This window comes from Euleptes europaea, chromosome 7, assembly GCF_029931775.1.
Source record: "Euleptes europaea isolate rEulEur1 chromosome 7, rEulEur1.hap1, whole genome shotgun sequence".
Taxonomy (NCBI): Eukaryota; Metazoa; Chordata; class Lepidosauria; order Squamata; family Sphaerodactylidae; genus Euleptes; species Euleptes europaea.
Window position 1 is genome coordinate 60,741,674 of NC_079318.1, and position 14,264 is coordinate 60,755,937.

The 14,264-nt window shown below is 43.6% G+C and overlaps 1 protein-coding gene across 2 annotated transcripts in view; it reads right to left on the bottom strand.

Annotated features, from left to right (window-relative positions):
- Positions 1-14,264, bottom strand: part of LOC130480523 (phosphofurin acidic cluster sorting protein 1-like) — a 174,018-nt gene that overhangs the window by 47,890 nt on the left and 111,864 nt on the right. For both annotated transcript variants that reach the window (XM_056853081.1, XM_056853080.1), the window contains exon 2: positions 9,109-9,196. In XM_056853081.1, the coding sequence (XP_056709059.1) occupies positions 9,109-9,196 (88 nt within the window). The remainder of the gene's footprint in view (positions 1-9,108; positions 9,197-14,264) is intronic.

Here is a 14,264-nt window from a genome sequence, read left to right on the forward strand (position 1 = left end):
AGAAGACCTAGGACACCAATTCAGCCCTACTTTCCCCTCAGCAGATCCCTGGTACTGCCTATTTCTGGTCTTACGCTGGAGTAGGGCTTAGCTGCAGTTCTAAACTGTTGACATACTGGATTGAAGATTGTTCTGTAATAAGCTGTATGTTTCAATATTTAATGGTGTTGATATTCACATCAATTTTTTTGCCTCTCATTTTCAGCACCAAACTAAACCCTGTCACATTTGATTTCTATCTTGTTTGAGAACTCAGGAGCATACAAATGCACTGAAAAATATCAGGACGACTAAAACTGGAACTCGCATTTCAAGAAATAGGTCTCTAAAATGTTCCTTTCCAGCTACTGAAACTCCACAGAGTATGGATCCTACGGATGTTACCTCAGAAGAGAATAACAGGGAAAGGGAGAAGGCCTGTCCTTCATTTGGAGTGGGGCATTTAATGGCACGTCCTAATCAAGTTCAATGGTGCATGTTCCACATGGAAAGGGAAGAAGACCACTTCACTATTTCTTGTCAGTTCATCAGGAGCAGCTTAAGGCGGTGTAGCTCTAACGGCATCCCTTTCTACCTCCCTGACTCTTGATGAAGTGATAAAACTAACAGCCTAGAATGTCAGAATTCTTTGAATTTTTGTATTCATTTAAAAACCCTGTCCAGTTTTAAAACAGATTAAAAGAAACCAGCGAAATGGACTGTGTTCATAAGTAGCAAATAAAGTAACATCTCTTTGCGGGGAGGGGCCTGGATGAACCAGTCGTGCATTTCATGTGTATAATGGCCATCACTCACTCCCAGCTTGAACTTGCAACATCTTGCCTTTGTTGCAAATGTCAAAGTCTAGTGACAAAGGCACTGTTCAAACTTGCCTTCAATATTTTTAAGTCATTGTATCAACTTCGCTACATTTCTTATTTTGGGGGACTAAAATGGCTACCAACACAATGTTGTAGAACAGTTTTTCCCTGTCCTGCGGCAGGGGTTGGAATAGAAGATCATCACCATATAGCTTAACTAACTGCATAAAGAGATGCAGGCTCTTGATCTTTTCCCTATCCAGCGACACAGAGTGGGTCTTTATAAGTTTATTACACAATGGATGACACATATCTTCCACAGATCTATATTTCCATCTTCCAGAGGCGCCTGGCTGTCCACTGTTTGCAACAGAAGACCCAACCAGATGTATCTTCAGCCAGGTAATTCTTTTTGGTAATCTGTCTAGTTCTTCCACATGTTCTCTCAGACCTTAATGAAGGACATTATAGGCACAGAAGCATGTGGTAAAGATGGGGGAAGGGATAGAAGAGAAATGTATGCAAGAAAGTCATATTGTTCCTTAGAAGCATTTCCAGAACTTCAGACCCTTTCTGTAACGCCCCTCCTGAACAACATATAAGACAAATGAAAGCACCAGATCCCCAAGAAGTATTACAGGCCCAGGGATCTTTCTTCAGTAGAAGAATTATAGCTGTTTTTACTTTCCACACACTAACAGATACACAAGTAGGTAAGTCTATGGAGACACATTTATCAAACTTAATTCCACTGCTTTAATCTGTAAATTCAGACACCTTACTCTGTGTGAAAAAATTTAAAGCAATCCACATAAAGCAACCAGACGGACACTCCAAAACTTGTGAAAGGCTAAGGTGAAGCACGAACATGTGTTGGCCTTCCATGTCTAGTTGCGCACAGCACAAGGCACAAATGCTTATGGATGGACACTCAAGGGATCAAGGGAGATGGAACAATCTAACATCCATTACTAGGGAGTGAAGAAGGCATGTTACAGACATTAAATTCGGCAGTACCTCAAGAAGAAAACCTTCACAGGGTTCCTCGCAACTTGCTACTATTCCACTGACGGACACGCACAGAGCTTGACCCGTAGCATCCCACTTTCACATGGATGCAGACTGCCCTGAATGCTGGGTTGACGACAGCGAATCCCCAAAGGCTGTGTACTGTCAAGTCTTGCCTGCCTTTTTCTCGTTTGATGCATTATCAGGTGACAGAACGTTACATGCCGGTGTGGGTCCTGCCATTGATTTGGGATGAATGGGCCAGTCTAGAACAGATCCTGACTCCAGAAACTGGGAGATCCTCAAGTTACAGCGTACCTTCTCATGTGCAGATTCTGTGTTTCTGTCAGCTCACCCACTACTTCCAGAATGGCAAGCCAAAGGCAGCCTGCTCATTCTGCTCCTTAAACCAGGCACACTACTAAGATTTTAAAGTTTCTTAGTTGTATGGCTACTATGATATTTGATGAGGGGGGTATTGCTATGTGTTGAATGGTGAGGAGTTTTACAGAAACCACAGCAATGACATAAGAACATAACATAAGAAAAGCCCTGCTGGATCAGACCAAAGTCCATCAAGTCCAGCAATCTGTTCACAGTAGCCAAACAGGTGCCTCTAGGAAGCCCTCAAACAAGACGACTGCAGCAGCGTTATCCTGCCTGTGTTCCAAAGCACCTAATAGGCCTGCTCCTCTGATCCTGGAGAGAACAGGTATGCATCATGACTAGTATCCATTTTTACTATTAGCCATGAATACCCCTCTCCTCCATGAACATGTCTACTCCCCTCTTAAAGCCTTCCAAGTTGGCAGCCATCCCCACATCCTGGGGCGGGGAGTTCCACAATGGCCAGGGTGGACTTCTCAGACAGAGGAATTATTACAATTACACTACAGACAGGAAGTGTGACATCTCCACAGAATAGCTGCTAATTTAATTCACCACCCAATTAAGGGACACCATCAAACTAGAAGGTATTAGAACAGTGGGATCTTTAATGGGCCTGACACATTCGATACAGTGAGAGAACAAGGTTCCTTCCATCAGCCTGCCTGGCCCAGTGTCACCTTGCGTCTTCCACTCAGACTCCATGGCCTAATACCACCTTGCAGAAGGGGAAGGGGAAAGAGAGACCCCAAAGCCCCTGATGCGGAACCATAGCCAGAACAACAGGAAGACAGCTAATTTGTAACTGCGTTATGTATATTCTTTGTAAGCCATCTTGGGAACATTAAAAGTCTCAAAAGCAGGGCACAAGGGTTTCCGAACATATAAATAGATAATATTCAGTACATATCAGTGCTCCTGTGCTTTCAAAGGGTAATTTTTCCTTCCACAGCAGCAATAGGACACTCTGAAGTTCTCCCTTCCAAGTGCTTATTAAAAGGCAGCAGAGTATCCCTACTGAATCCAGGAACTCCAGTGCTAAATTGCCTGCGTCCATTGTTCGTGCCTTCCTAATTGGAATACAAGGACAAGTGCAATTTCAACTCCCACCAGCTTCACTCCTACTCCCAAGGCCATAGACAGCTTTTCCTTATGACGTCTAAAAAGAGAAATCATGTGTAGCCTGATAATTTAGAGAAACCTGTTCTTAATCCATCATATTGCAGCCTTTTGCTCGCCCCCCTCCCAGCAGAAATTCCTCCCTCCTTCTCCCTTTGACTTATAATTTTACAGTTCTTGCAAATCTGCCTTAAAAAGTGCATTTTGCATTGTTAAGAGGCAATTCTTTACATTACTATATACTATTGATTATTTACCAGAACAGTAGAGTAGTGAGGTCTATTTAGAAGTGCCATTACTGAATTCAGTCCAATGTACCTTTCCTCTGAAGAGCCAAGCTCTGAAAACAATGGTTTTGCAAACGTGCAGCAAGAGCTGGCTGTGCGTGTCTTACAAGTAAGTATTTGTTTAAAAAAGAAAGCCACAAATAAATGGCTATTATAAATGTACATGGATGTTTAAAAAAAAAAGAGAGAGACTGACAGCCAGCCTAAGGCATGGCGTCGGGGGGGGGGGGCATACCAGAGTTTGATTCATTGACATGTACATCTGCCATTCAGCTGGTCAAAGGGGGAGGAAGCCAGGCTCACCGTGCAGCAGAACACATAAGTCACATCTGAATTATGGCGACCCCATAAGGTTTTCAAGGTAAGAGACCTTCAGAGGTGGTTTGCCATTGCCTGCCTCTGCATCGTAACCCTGGACTTCCTTGGTGGTCTCCCATCCAAATACTAATCAGGGCTGACCCTGCTTAGTTTCTGAGATCAGGATAGTTAGCTTTATTTTAACCCCTGGAAACACTTCAGCATGTCCAATTCTGTCTTCTGTTTATGATCACAGCACTTCTGTTTTTATTTATTTAAGCTTATTAAGTTGTCTGTAGGCAACTTCACACCAGAAGTCACCCACACTTTTGTTTCATGCGCACTGACATCCCAGAGAAAGAAGCCGCACCTCGAAAGTACAATATTACACTGATTCTAAAAAACTAGTCAAAAGTATTCTTTTTAATTTGTAACCTGTCCTATCCCATATGCTCAGTTGGCAGATGGCATCCAAAGAGTATTTCCCATCTCACTCTAGGTAACTCTCCCCACACACCAGATATCCCAGCGTTCCTTAGCCAGCCTTAAGGTACAATGTTTAAAATGCAGGTGTGTTCTTGAAATAACGACTATAGGAGGCAACTTTATACCAAGTCATACCATTGGTCCACCTAACTCAACACTGTCTGCTCTGACCAGCAACTAATACCTGATAATTGGCCTCACTAGAGATTGGCCCTGGGGTCTTCTGCATGCAGTTGGCCTACCCCTCCAAACTGCAATAAAACTCCTTCTTTCATACTGCTCTGCCTAACTAAGCTGCTGCTCTCCAGTATAAACCCTCTCCTTATCCATATCCTCAAGTTTATCCACCCTTTGCTTAACATAACATCTAACTGCACAACCACTGAAGTACCATCTCCTCCTCACACAAGAGCACTGCCAAGCTTCCCATCAGCCAGACACCAGGCTGGTGTATTTATCACGCAGTCTTAAGCCTGGGGTCTTACATTTCCCTGGTAGCATGAAGGATGCCATAGTGCCACCAGGGTAACATAAGAAGTTCCAATCCACGCAGGAGGAGTCCACACTGCAGCTTTCCCCCACATTCACATTGACCCAGTTATTCCAAGAGTTAATACTGGCGTGGAGAGGAGCCACAATGTGGGTTGCTCCAGTTGTTCCCAACTTTTCATGTCACCCCAGCTGCGCAGGAAATGATATTGCAGCTGTGGCTCTTGCACCAGAAGAAGAAAAAGGAGAAGGAGAGTTGGTTTTTACATGCCATTTACGCTATCTTTTAAGGAGAATCAAACAGGCTCAAAATCTCCTTCCTCTCCCCACAACAGACACCTTGTGAGGTAGGGAAGGCTGAGAGAGCTCTAAGAGCACTGTGGCTAGCCCAAGGTCACCCAGCAGGCTTCATGTGTAGGAGTGGAGAAACCAACCCGGTTCACTAGATTAGAGTCCACCACTCCTAACTACTATACCACTCTGGCTCTCTACCAAAACAGCATATGGATGTAGTGTGTGGTATTTAATAGAAAGCCCTGTGGAAGTTGGCAACAGAAACGGAAGTTCAGAATCTCTTTTTAGCTTAATTTTTGTAAATATTACCAAGCTAACAAGAATCTAACATTACAGACAAGAAAATACAAAGAAATCCATGCAAACCAAGAACACCCTTAAAGCGCTGCATTATGCACCACTTTTTCCTATTACAGAATACAGCAATTAAAAAAATTTAAATCTAGATTTAATTTTTGTTGCCAAAACACCAGAAAAGGTTGCAATGTTATCGAAGAACAAGGTTCCTGCTGTCTGCCATCCTTCAAGCATACAAACTCGCTCAACTTCAACCGTTTAGCAATCTGACAAACCTTACTGATCTATGTTTTTATATTCAAATCAATCTGATTTCCATTTATTTTGCAAATAGCATTTTTGCTACAAGAATAAGGTCAACAATCCTATTTACATTCTGCTTTTTACAATTCTCAGAAACAAGCCCTGATAGAATAACATTTGTTTATTTAGGAAGCAGAAGATTTCAATTATGATTAATATCGGCAATGACTTTTCCCCAAACATTTTTAACTGCAAGATATTCTTGCTATATATGAATATAATGGGCTGATCTCGGGCCACATTGCCAACATTTATGGAAAGCTGTCTGAATCACTTATTCAGCCTTTGTGGCATAAAGTACTAAAATAAGACTAATTTTTAAAGTTTCCCTTGCCATATCAAATAATGTCTTCCATTCCACTTCAGAAACCGTTTGTTTCAATGTCAATTCCTCTTACATGTGGAAGACTATCTTGGAGACATCACTGTCTCCAAGACCATCTTCCGCATGTAAGAGTAAGTCTTTATTTACTTATCTGATCCAATTTTCAAGGTTCACCCTCCATTCCACACTGTTCTATCATCTGTTCCTGGTGGTTCTTCTTAATTCTGGGCCTCGTCTCTTGGTTCCAGGTGGACACACTTCTTTCAGGATTTCCTATGCCAGAACCATACTCCTTGGCAACACATTTTGCTTAATCCTCTTTGCGGGTGGTTAGAAGGCCTCTTGAGAACATATTGTATGCCTTTACAGTTTCGGAAGACACAACTCAGTCCTACATAAAAGGAGGTCCCATTGTGCTCAGTGGGTCTTATTTCCAAAGCAGTAGTACACAAGACTGTGGTATTAAAATCCTGCATTTAGAGAGGAAGAATACAGTTTGCTATGAATAGGAGGAGCAGGAAACTCAGGGGCATGTTCCCTCACAAGAAACACAAAATGAAGACTGGCATGAGACTCAGTAGTTCTGCTGTCCCAGTTTTACTAGTGAATGAGACTGGTGTGTGGGCTAATGTACAGTTTACAACCACTACATGAAGACTCCCTGGAACAGGCTACCACAAGGCAGCCATAACATGTGCAAATAGGCTCAGCACATGGATCACCTGCAACACATGGAGACTTTACACATCACCGCAACAAATGTCAGGCAGTGTCAGGGAAGCTCGCTCTCTCTCCATCCGCACTGCAAGCTGCTTGGCACATTACGGTTGTCACACAGCATCTGCTTTCTGTGGCCGCCATGCGCTGTTTGCAGCATGTAGCTGGGACTCTGGCATGCAGGCAAAAACAAGCTTCCGGTCCTGGAGCGACTTGAAACCACCAGCTTCAGTTGCTAATCCCAGATTTAAACTCTAATGATTGCCATACACAGAAGGCCCTGGGCAAAGCCCTTCAGCTCTTCACCCCCGCCTGCTGTCAGCAGTATCCGTGGCTTTACCAACAGCTGACAAGAGCGCCGGAAGGGCACTGGAACGCAAACAGAGGGGGCAAGACCTTTGTTTCCATCCAGGGAATCCGTGCACCAGCTACTCTCGCAAGGAATGAAGGGAGAGGTCACAGGATCATGAGGAGGAGGAGGAGACAGATTTGCAATGTCCAACGTGGAAAGCGTCACATCATCATACTGAAAGGAGAGAGTGATAATCTTTCTCCTACCTCGTACGCAATGAAAAGGAGAAGACTGCCCTGAAAAGATGTGCCAAGACATTCTAAAAAGACCACAAATTCTCCCAATTTGAGCACAAAAGATAATCACCATATTCATATAATCTGTTATGCACACACACATACAAAGGGTAGCCAGGATAAAAATGAAAACAAAAACCTGCAGGCAAGTATAAAAAGCTGGCTTGCCATTTTATGATTGGTTGTGCTGGATAAAAAGGCATTACGCTTGTTTCTGAAGCATGCAAGAGAAGCCCCTGGAGTGATTGCCTTCCACCCTTCGCTTGGTACCATTACTGCTAGCTGCTCCCTGGGCACAATCCACTACTAGAGAGATCCGGTGTTTCCCTTCCTGCTCTTCCTAAAGTTCCACGTTTTGTGCGTCAAACCTGGGATTGCCACCAAGTACGTACCTTGACGGGGGGCAAGCCTGGGATGCCTGTATGTTCCTCAAGACATTCATACATTGCATTTTCATTGCAGTGCAGACTTAACATACACGTTGTGTGAAGTAGCCTTGGCTTTTTATTTCTGATAGCCTGTGTTGGGAAATTAAGTGCCCTCTTTGGAAAAGATAGAGTGAGATATGAATGAATCTATAACCTACGCTTCATATTGTGCTGCGCATAAACATTCAAAGGCTACTAAAAGACGCTGTGTTTTTGCAGAGAGGCGGCTGGCGTTTCAGTGGACCATATTCATATATCCTGGTAATGTGCGTCATATTTTCTTTACTTCAAGAAGGTTATGAGCCCCAAAGGAGAAGAATACAGCATTTAAAATCCCCAGATGGAAGGTATCCAAGAAAAGCAGGAAGCGGAGAGAAGGCTGGGATGCCCCTGACAGTGCCGGGGAAGTTCAGAAGACAAGGTCTGCCATGTAATAGGCAAATATTTCATTAACTAAACGACTGTCAAATTGACAGGAGGGTGGTTTTTGCTCCAGGTTTGAAGCAAGCCCAAGATAGGGAAATATTTGCTCTGCACATAGCTACTTAGGAGAAGGGGCGGGGGAGTTAGGCCACAGTCCTAGCAGCCCTTGGGAATTCTACACCAATAAATCAAAGCTGTGCCGACAGAAGCAAGCTACCCAAACTGGTTGCATTTCACTCATTTAATCAGTTTCATTTTGTAGATTTCCCCCCTCTGTCAGATAGGGAAAGAAAACTGGGATTTGGGAGGGAAGAGGAAAACTCTCCCTTAGGAAACAGACCTCGGCTTCCAAGTTAACTCCCTGAATCCCTCAAACTGCACACTGCACCACCCCACCCCATTCTCCATTACTTGGGGAGAGCAAAATCAGCTCTTTTTATAAAATACAGCATAGCAAATATAGGAAGGTCTACATTGACCTGGAGACCCTTGCTGCTTAAAGGCTTTTCTGCACAATGGCAGACAACCCTCAACCCCTTTCAGGGCCCTTCCTTCATAATCTTACCATTCTACAGAAATCCTAGCACCTTGCGTGGTTCAACACATCTATTATCTATGTCAGAAACCACTCCACACCAGAAAACACAGAGATAAGGAGGATGGCACTTCCTCCAGCTTTAAAGTTAAATCTTGCCTCAGCGAGCAGCCTCCATGGGAATTAGTTAGCTTCAAGGGCTATATTTGTGGCACAGCGTGCAGGAATGTATACAATTTCAAAAAGAAAAGGTTTCCATCAGACACCTGGCGCGCACCCCGTCTCTCTGAAGACCCACAGCAAGGACATGGGATAGGCAACTTACCTGAATCTTCACAGCAATGAGCACAGAGCTTAGCTCCTTGTCCAGTTCCCTCAGGACAGTCAGCTTCTTCAGGCGGAGGCTGCACAGCCTGTAAGACAGAGAGAATGGGACACATTCAGGCACCACCATCCCAGGGCCCCTGCCGCATGGTACCAGGTGCTCCGGAGACAACAAGGGAGGCTGCCGCTCCTCAGCTGGCAGCCTGGCTGAGGGACATCGGGATTCGTGCGACGCAGAGAAAGCGGATCAGAAAAAGAGGGAAGGAGGGAAATTAACAGAGCTAAAGCGGGATTAAGGGGATTATGCCATGACAGTCACAGCCCATGCAGAGGAGAGATCCCTGCCCAAACGGGACCACTGCCAGCCCTGAACACAGACCCCTTCACAATGACTAGTGCAGCGTCTCATAAACTGCAGCACTTCAAGCCATCTTTAATTTTTAAAAAGGAGTATTTGCCCCTGGTTATTTATACCACACTGGACCATGCCTTAAGACTTATCGTAACCGGCCCCTGTTGTAGGCAACTGCTCTTCCAAGCTGACACTGGAGGAACAGGAGATGAGCAACAGCAAGTTGTGCAGGCTTCCAAGATGGTTCCTAGTTGTGTAATCAAACCTCTTACTCAGCCAAGTCTGACACTCAGCCAAGTCTGACACTTATGCACCGGACCACACTAGTTCTTGCTTCCTATTTGGTCAGCCATGCATTCTTTCCAAAACCAAGCACATAATGGCCCCGTTCTTCACCAGTTCATCCACACTGAGTAAAGGAGAAGGGGAAAGAAGAAAACCAGTCTTTCTAGCAGTCTCCTAAAACTGAGATAGCTGAATAAAGGGTTGAACCTGGGGGAAAGGAAGCAGAAGGTGTGTGAGTATAGAATATGGCTGTAGTATCGAACACCTTAATGCACAAAGTGGCTGGAGGCATCCGGCTCCTGTTTCTCTAAGATCTTTTGCCAGCATCAATATGGGGGTCCAGAGGGGCAGTTTACTTGCCAGGTGTGGTTATGCAACGGCCATACAGGACAACGTGAGAATATGGAGGTTCTCATGCAAGTGTACCCTGCAAGCAGAGGTCCATGTGTGTGTATTTTGTAACTGTATTATACAACAGCGCATAAATTAGTATTAAGCAAATAATTCCGCTTCTTGAGAATCTCCTCTTCCTATTTTTTAAAAGTATGCTTCTAGCCCCAAGTCTTCGAAGACAACTTTGTTTTCAATATTTTATTGAATTTTGAAAGAGATGTGAGAAATACAAAAACTAACGTAAGTCAGTTGTATAATAATTCTTTCCAAAGAATGATAATAGCCTAAGGTTTCCTTCAACATTACTAATGGTGTTTTGGAAACCAGCCCTTTCTAGCCCCCACCCCAGCCATATAAACAAGAGCCAGTTAACTTGGACAAGATCCGTCGGAAGTCTGCCCTCTCTGCTTTCTCTGTACAAGGTAACCCACAGCTTAATTAATCACATCTTAACATCTGGCACGTTAGAATCTTTCCAAAGTCATGTCAAACATATTTTTGCAGTAATTATTGGATACGGAACAAGACTCTGCTAGACATGTTGTTTTTCTTTTTTCTTTTCAGTGTCTGTCTGGATATTTCCAAGGAGCAAGGTCTCACAGGAGTCCAACTGCTGATAATCATGAAGAGAGACATAAAGGTGTGTGAGCAATGCCTGATGAAGTCTCGGGATTCAGAGGGGGGCTTGAACAGGTCTTCCACTGGCCAGGGTGAAAGGCTTCAGTACCCTGTGTTAGAATTTCTTAGCAGAAACAAAATTGTGCAAGCTAAGCAGCTATGCAAATGTCTGTAATATGCATAATTTATACTAGTCTCAAACTCAGTTCTTCATATCATTCAATTAGGGTTACTTTAAGACAAAATTCCCTATTCCTGTATACTAGAATGGATCTGAACCCTTTTTTCGGCAGACACTGAAATGGTGGGCACAAAAGAGGGGGAGCCATTAACAAGCTATCTAGCTACTCAGGCGTGCTCACAACAGTTAGAGGTCTAAAAACTGGAGATCTCCTGGTTAGCTTAGCTATGTGTCTGTGACCTTCTGCATAGATTTTTTGGGAGGCCATGGAGCGTGTTAGTTGTGTCCAGTTCCATAATCTTCCGGAGTAGGTAGCACTGATCCAAGGGCAGCCACCAGTTCCCAGGCTTTAAATGACTTGGGATGTTAAAGGCTGAGCTCGTATTAACAGGATTGGCCTTACCTTGCTGCCATCAAAAGAAGCCCTTCTGCAGGTCAGCCTAGCAGCCTTGCTATGGAGGTGCCTCTCTGTGTTCCTCTGTAGCCTTGCTCCAAACCCACTATTATTCACCATCCTGCCTCTGTTCTGGAAGATCTCTCTACTTATCCCAGACATGGTAATTCAGTGGTGAAGGAACATCCCTTCTTCTCTATAGGTTTGTTCCCTGAATTGAACTCCATGTGAAGTGGTGGAAACCTGGTCTGTGATAAACTCACACACCCTAGCTCGGCATTTAAAAAAATAGCTTAAAGCACCTCTCTACTGCCCACCAAAGTCACAGCAGTCACCGCACATGTGTACTCCCTCATGTCACTGGGGAATATCCAGTGCAGCATAAGCCAGCACAATAACTCTCATCTGAAGAGCATGGAAGTCCTGTGAAAATGTATGGAGAATTTCTCTGTCCCTCCCCCTTGCCACCAATCCAGGGGACAGCAAAGGTGCTAGTTTATGCTGTTCAGGATGTTTCCCAATGACATGAGGAACTGCACAAACTGCATGACCTCAGTGGGCAGCAGGCAAGGGTAGCACACACCCGCACTTTTCTTTATTTACTGCTCCAGGGGCTCCAAGATGGAGTCTCCACAATCAAAGAGAGCCCTGACTAGTCACAAACAAGTATTTTGCCATGCAGGTCAAGTATCCATATTTATCTGCAAAATGGGACTAAACTACCAGGTAAGTTCAGTGCAACTCCAGGAAAACAAAAATGCATTAACTTTTTTTTTTTTTTGCTATCACAGGGTTTAATTAGGCAAAAAAAAACTAAATAGAAAACAAAGCATTAACATAAAAATATGAAACTTCACAATTCATTTGTAACATTATGATAGTCAATGTCCTTCAATAAAAGTGCTTGGATAAAAATGTCAATTGTCAGCCACTGACAGTGTACATCTACACTGCATTCTCAACCCATGTCTTTCTAAACTCTCAGTAAAACCCACCGATCTCATGACAAAAATTGCTGGTGTTCCAGAGTTTCGGTGTCACAACCAAGAAAGGCTTCTCAGAAGGCTTGGGGGGGTGGGGGCACCTCTGAAGATGAGGTAGCAGTCAAGTAGGTTTGTAAGGGAGTAGGCGGTCTCTTCAGGTATAATAACACCAATATACAGACAAGGATGAAGTGGTTTCTATAACACAGTTTCTTTTGCAGCTCAGGTGAGTTTGTATGCGGAAGATCCGTACTATGTCTTATACTTGAAGCATACCTGTTCAAGACAAATCCCACTTCCAGCAACTTCCCAAACAGATATCCCTATTCAGAGCCTTATGCCTTCCTATGAAGGGAGCACAGACTCTCAAAAGCTTATTCCCCCCCACCCCCCAAAAAAATCTTGTTGGTCTCTAAGGTGCTACTGGCCTCAAATCTAGCTGTTCTACTGAAGATGAACTCAGCAACCCCCGCCCCCGAAACGTATTTCTCTCTCTTAACTTTGCCAATCAGGCAGAAGCAGATGGATGAATTTACTTCCCCCAACATAAGGTGCCCTGCTAGATCAGACCTTTGGTCCATCTAGTGCAGTGTCCTGTTTCAACAGTGGCCAACTAGTTGCCCTCAAGGCCCAAACACAGCATAGAGGCCTTCACCCTTTGCTGCCTCCTAGTACTGGTATGCAGAGGTTTAATGCCTCTGGACATGGAGGCTCCCTTGAGTCATCGTGATTAGTAGCCATTGATGGATATGTCCTCCACAGATCTTTCTAATCGCATTACTAAAGCCACTGGCTGTGAATTCTACAACTTAATAACTCATTGTATGAAGAAGTACTTTCTTTTGTCTGTCCTCTTGCAGAACTCCACAGTGACAACCAGCGCACGTCTCTGTATTTGATAAATGTTACACATAATTACATTTCATTCTGTGCTCCCTATATTTTATGGCCCCCATGAGCCTGTTTGCTTTTTTAAATCTCCTACATGAAATGACTGCATAGCGAGGAACCACATGTAGCATCTGAACAAATGAAGTCTACTCCACAAAACTGAGACTCCTGTATATTTTACTAAAAATGCATTAAGTAATGTCACTTCCCCCAGAACAACTCTATGTGGACTGAACGTTTGCTGTGTAAGAACAACATTGGTCCAAATATGGCACAGAGATTTTGGAAAGGTTCTTTAAATTTTAAAGATGTTTTGCCTTGAAATTCTGTTTTATCGCTTCTTCATATTTTAATAAGAGATTCAGGTTCAGTGCATGTTTTAAAAGTCCTTGGCTAAAACAGACACTGGCATTGGATATCTTAATTTTTTATTCATGAATGTAATTTTATCCTTCCTTTCCATCCACATGTGAGACCCTCAGTGTGGCTTATAAAAACCAGTAAAGTAGGAAGAAAACCAAATATAAACAATATTAATAATACAACAGAAAACTAGAAACAAACAAGCAGCAGATCAATAAAAGTCAACCACCACAAAATCAACAAAAGCTTATTTTTTAAAAAGTCATCGATTACAACACGGGTCAACAACACACTGAAATAACTGTGCCTTGACATCTAAAGGCAAGTATGGAGGGAGTCAGGCAAATCTCCTGGGACTCAGAGCTCCAAAGTAGAATAGGATCCTACCAAGGATCCATGTAAGTTGTTGATGGTCTTTAATGAACAAAACACCATACCAAAGAAGTCTGTGATTCAATGGGATGCACGTATTCTAGATCTGGGCGGGGCCTTTTAGGTCATCTAGTCCAACCACCACTACCACTCCGTTCAATGCAAGAAAATCCAAACTAAAGCGTTCCCAACAAAATGACTGTCCCGTCTCAGCTTGAAAAACTCCAACGAGAGAAAGCCCTCCCCTCCCCGCCAGCCCACAGCCGATTCCATTGTCAAACTACTCTCACTGTTAAGAAGTTTCTTCTAAAGTTCTTCTAAATTC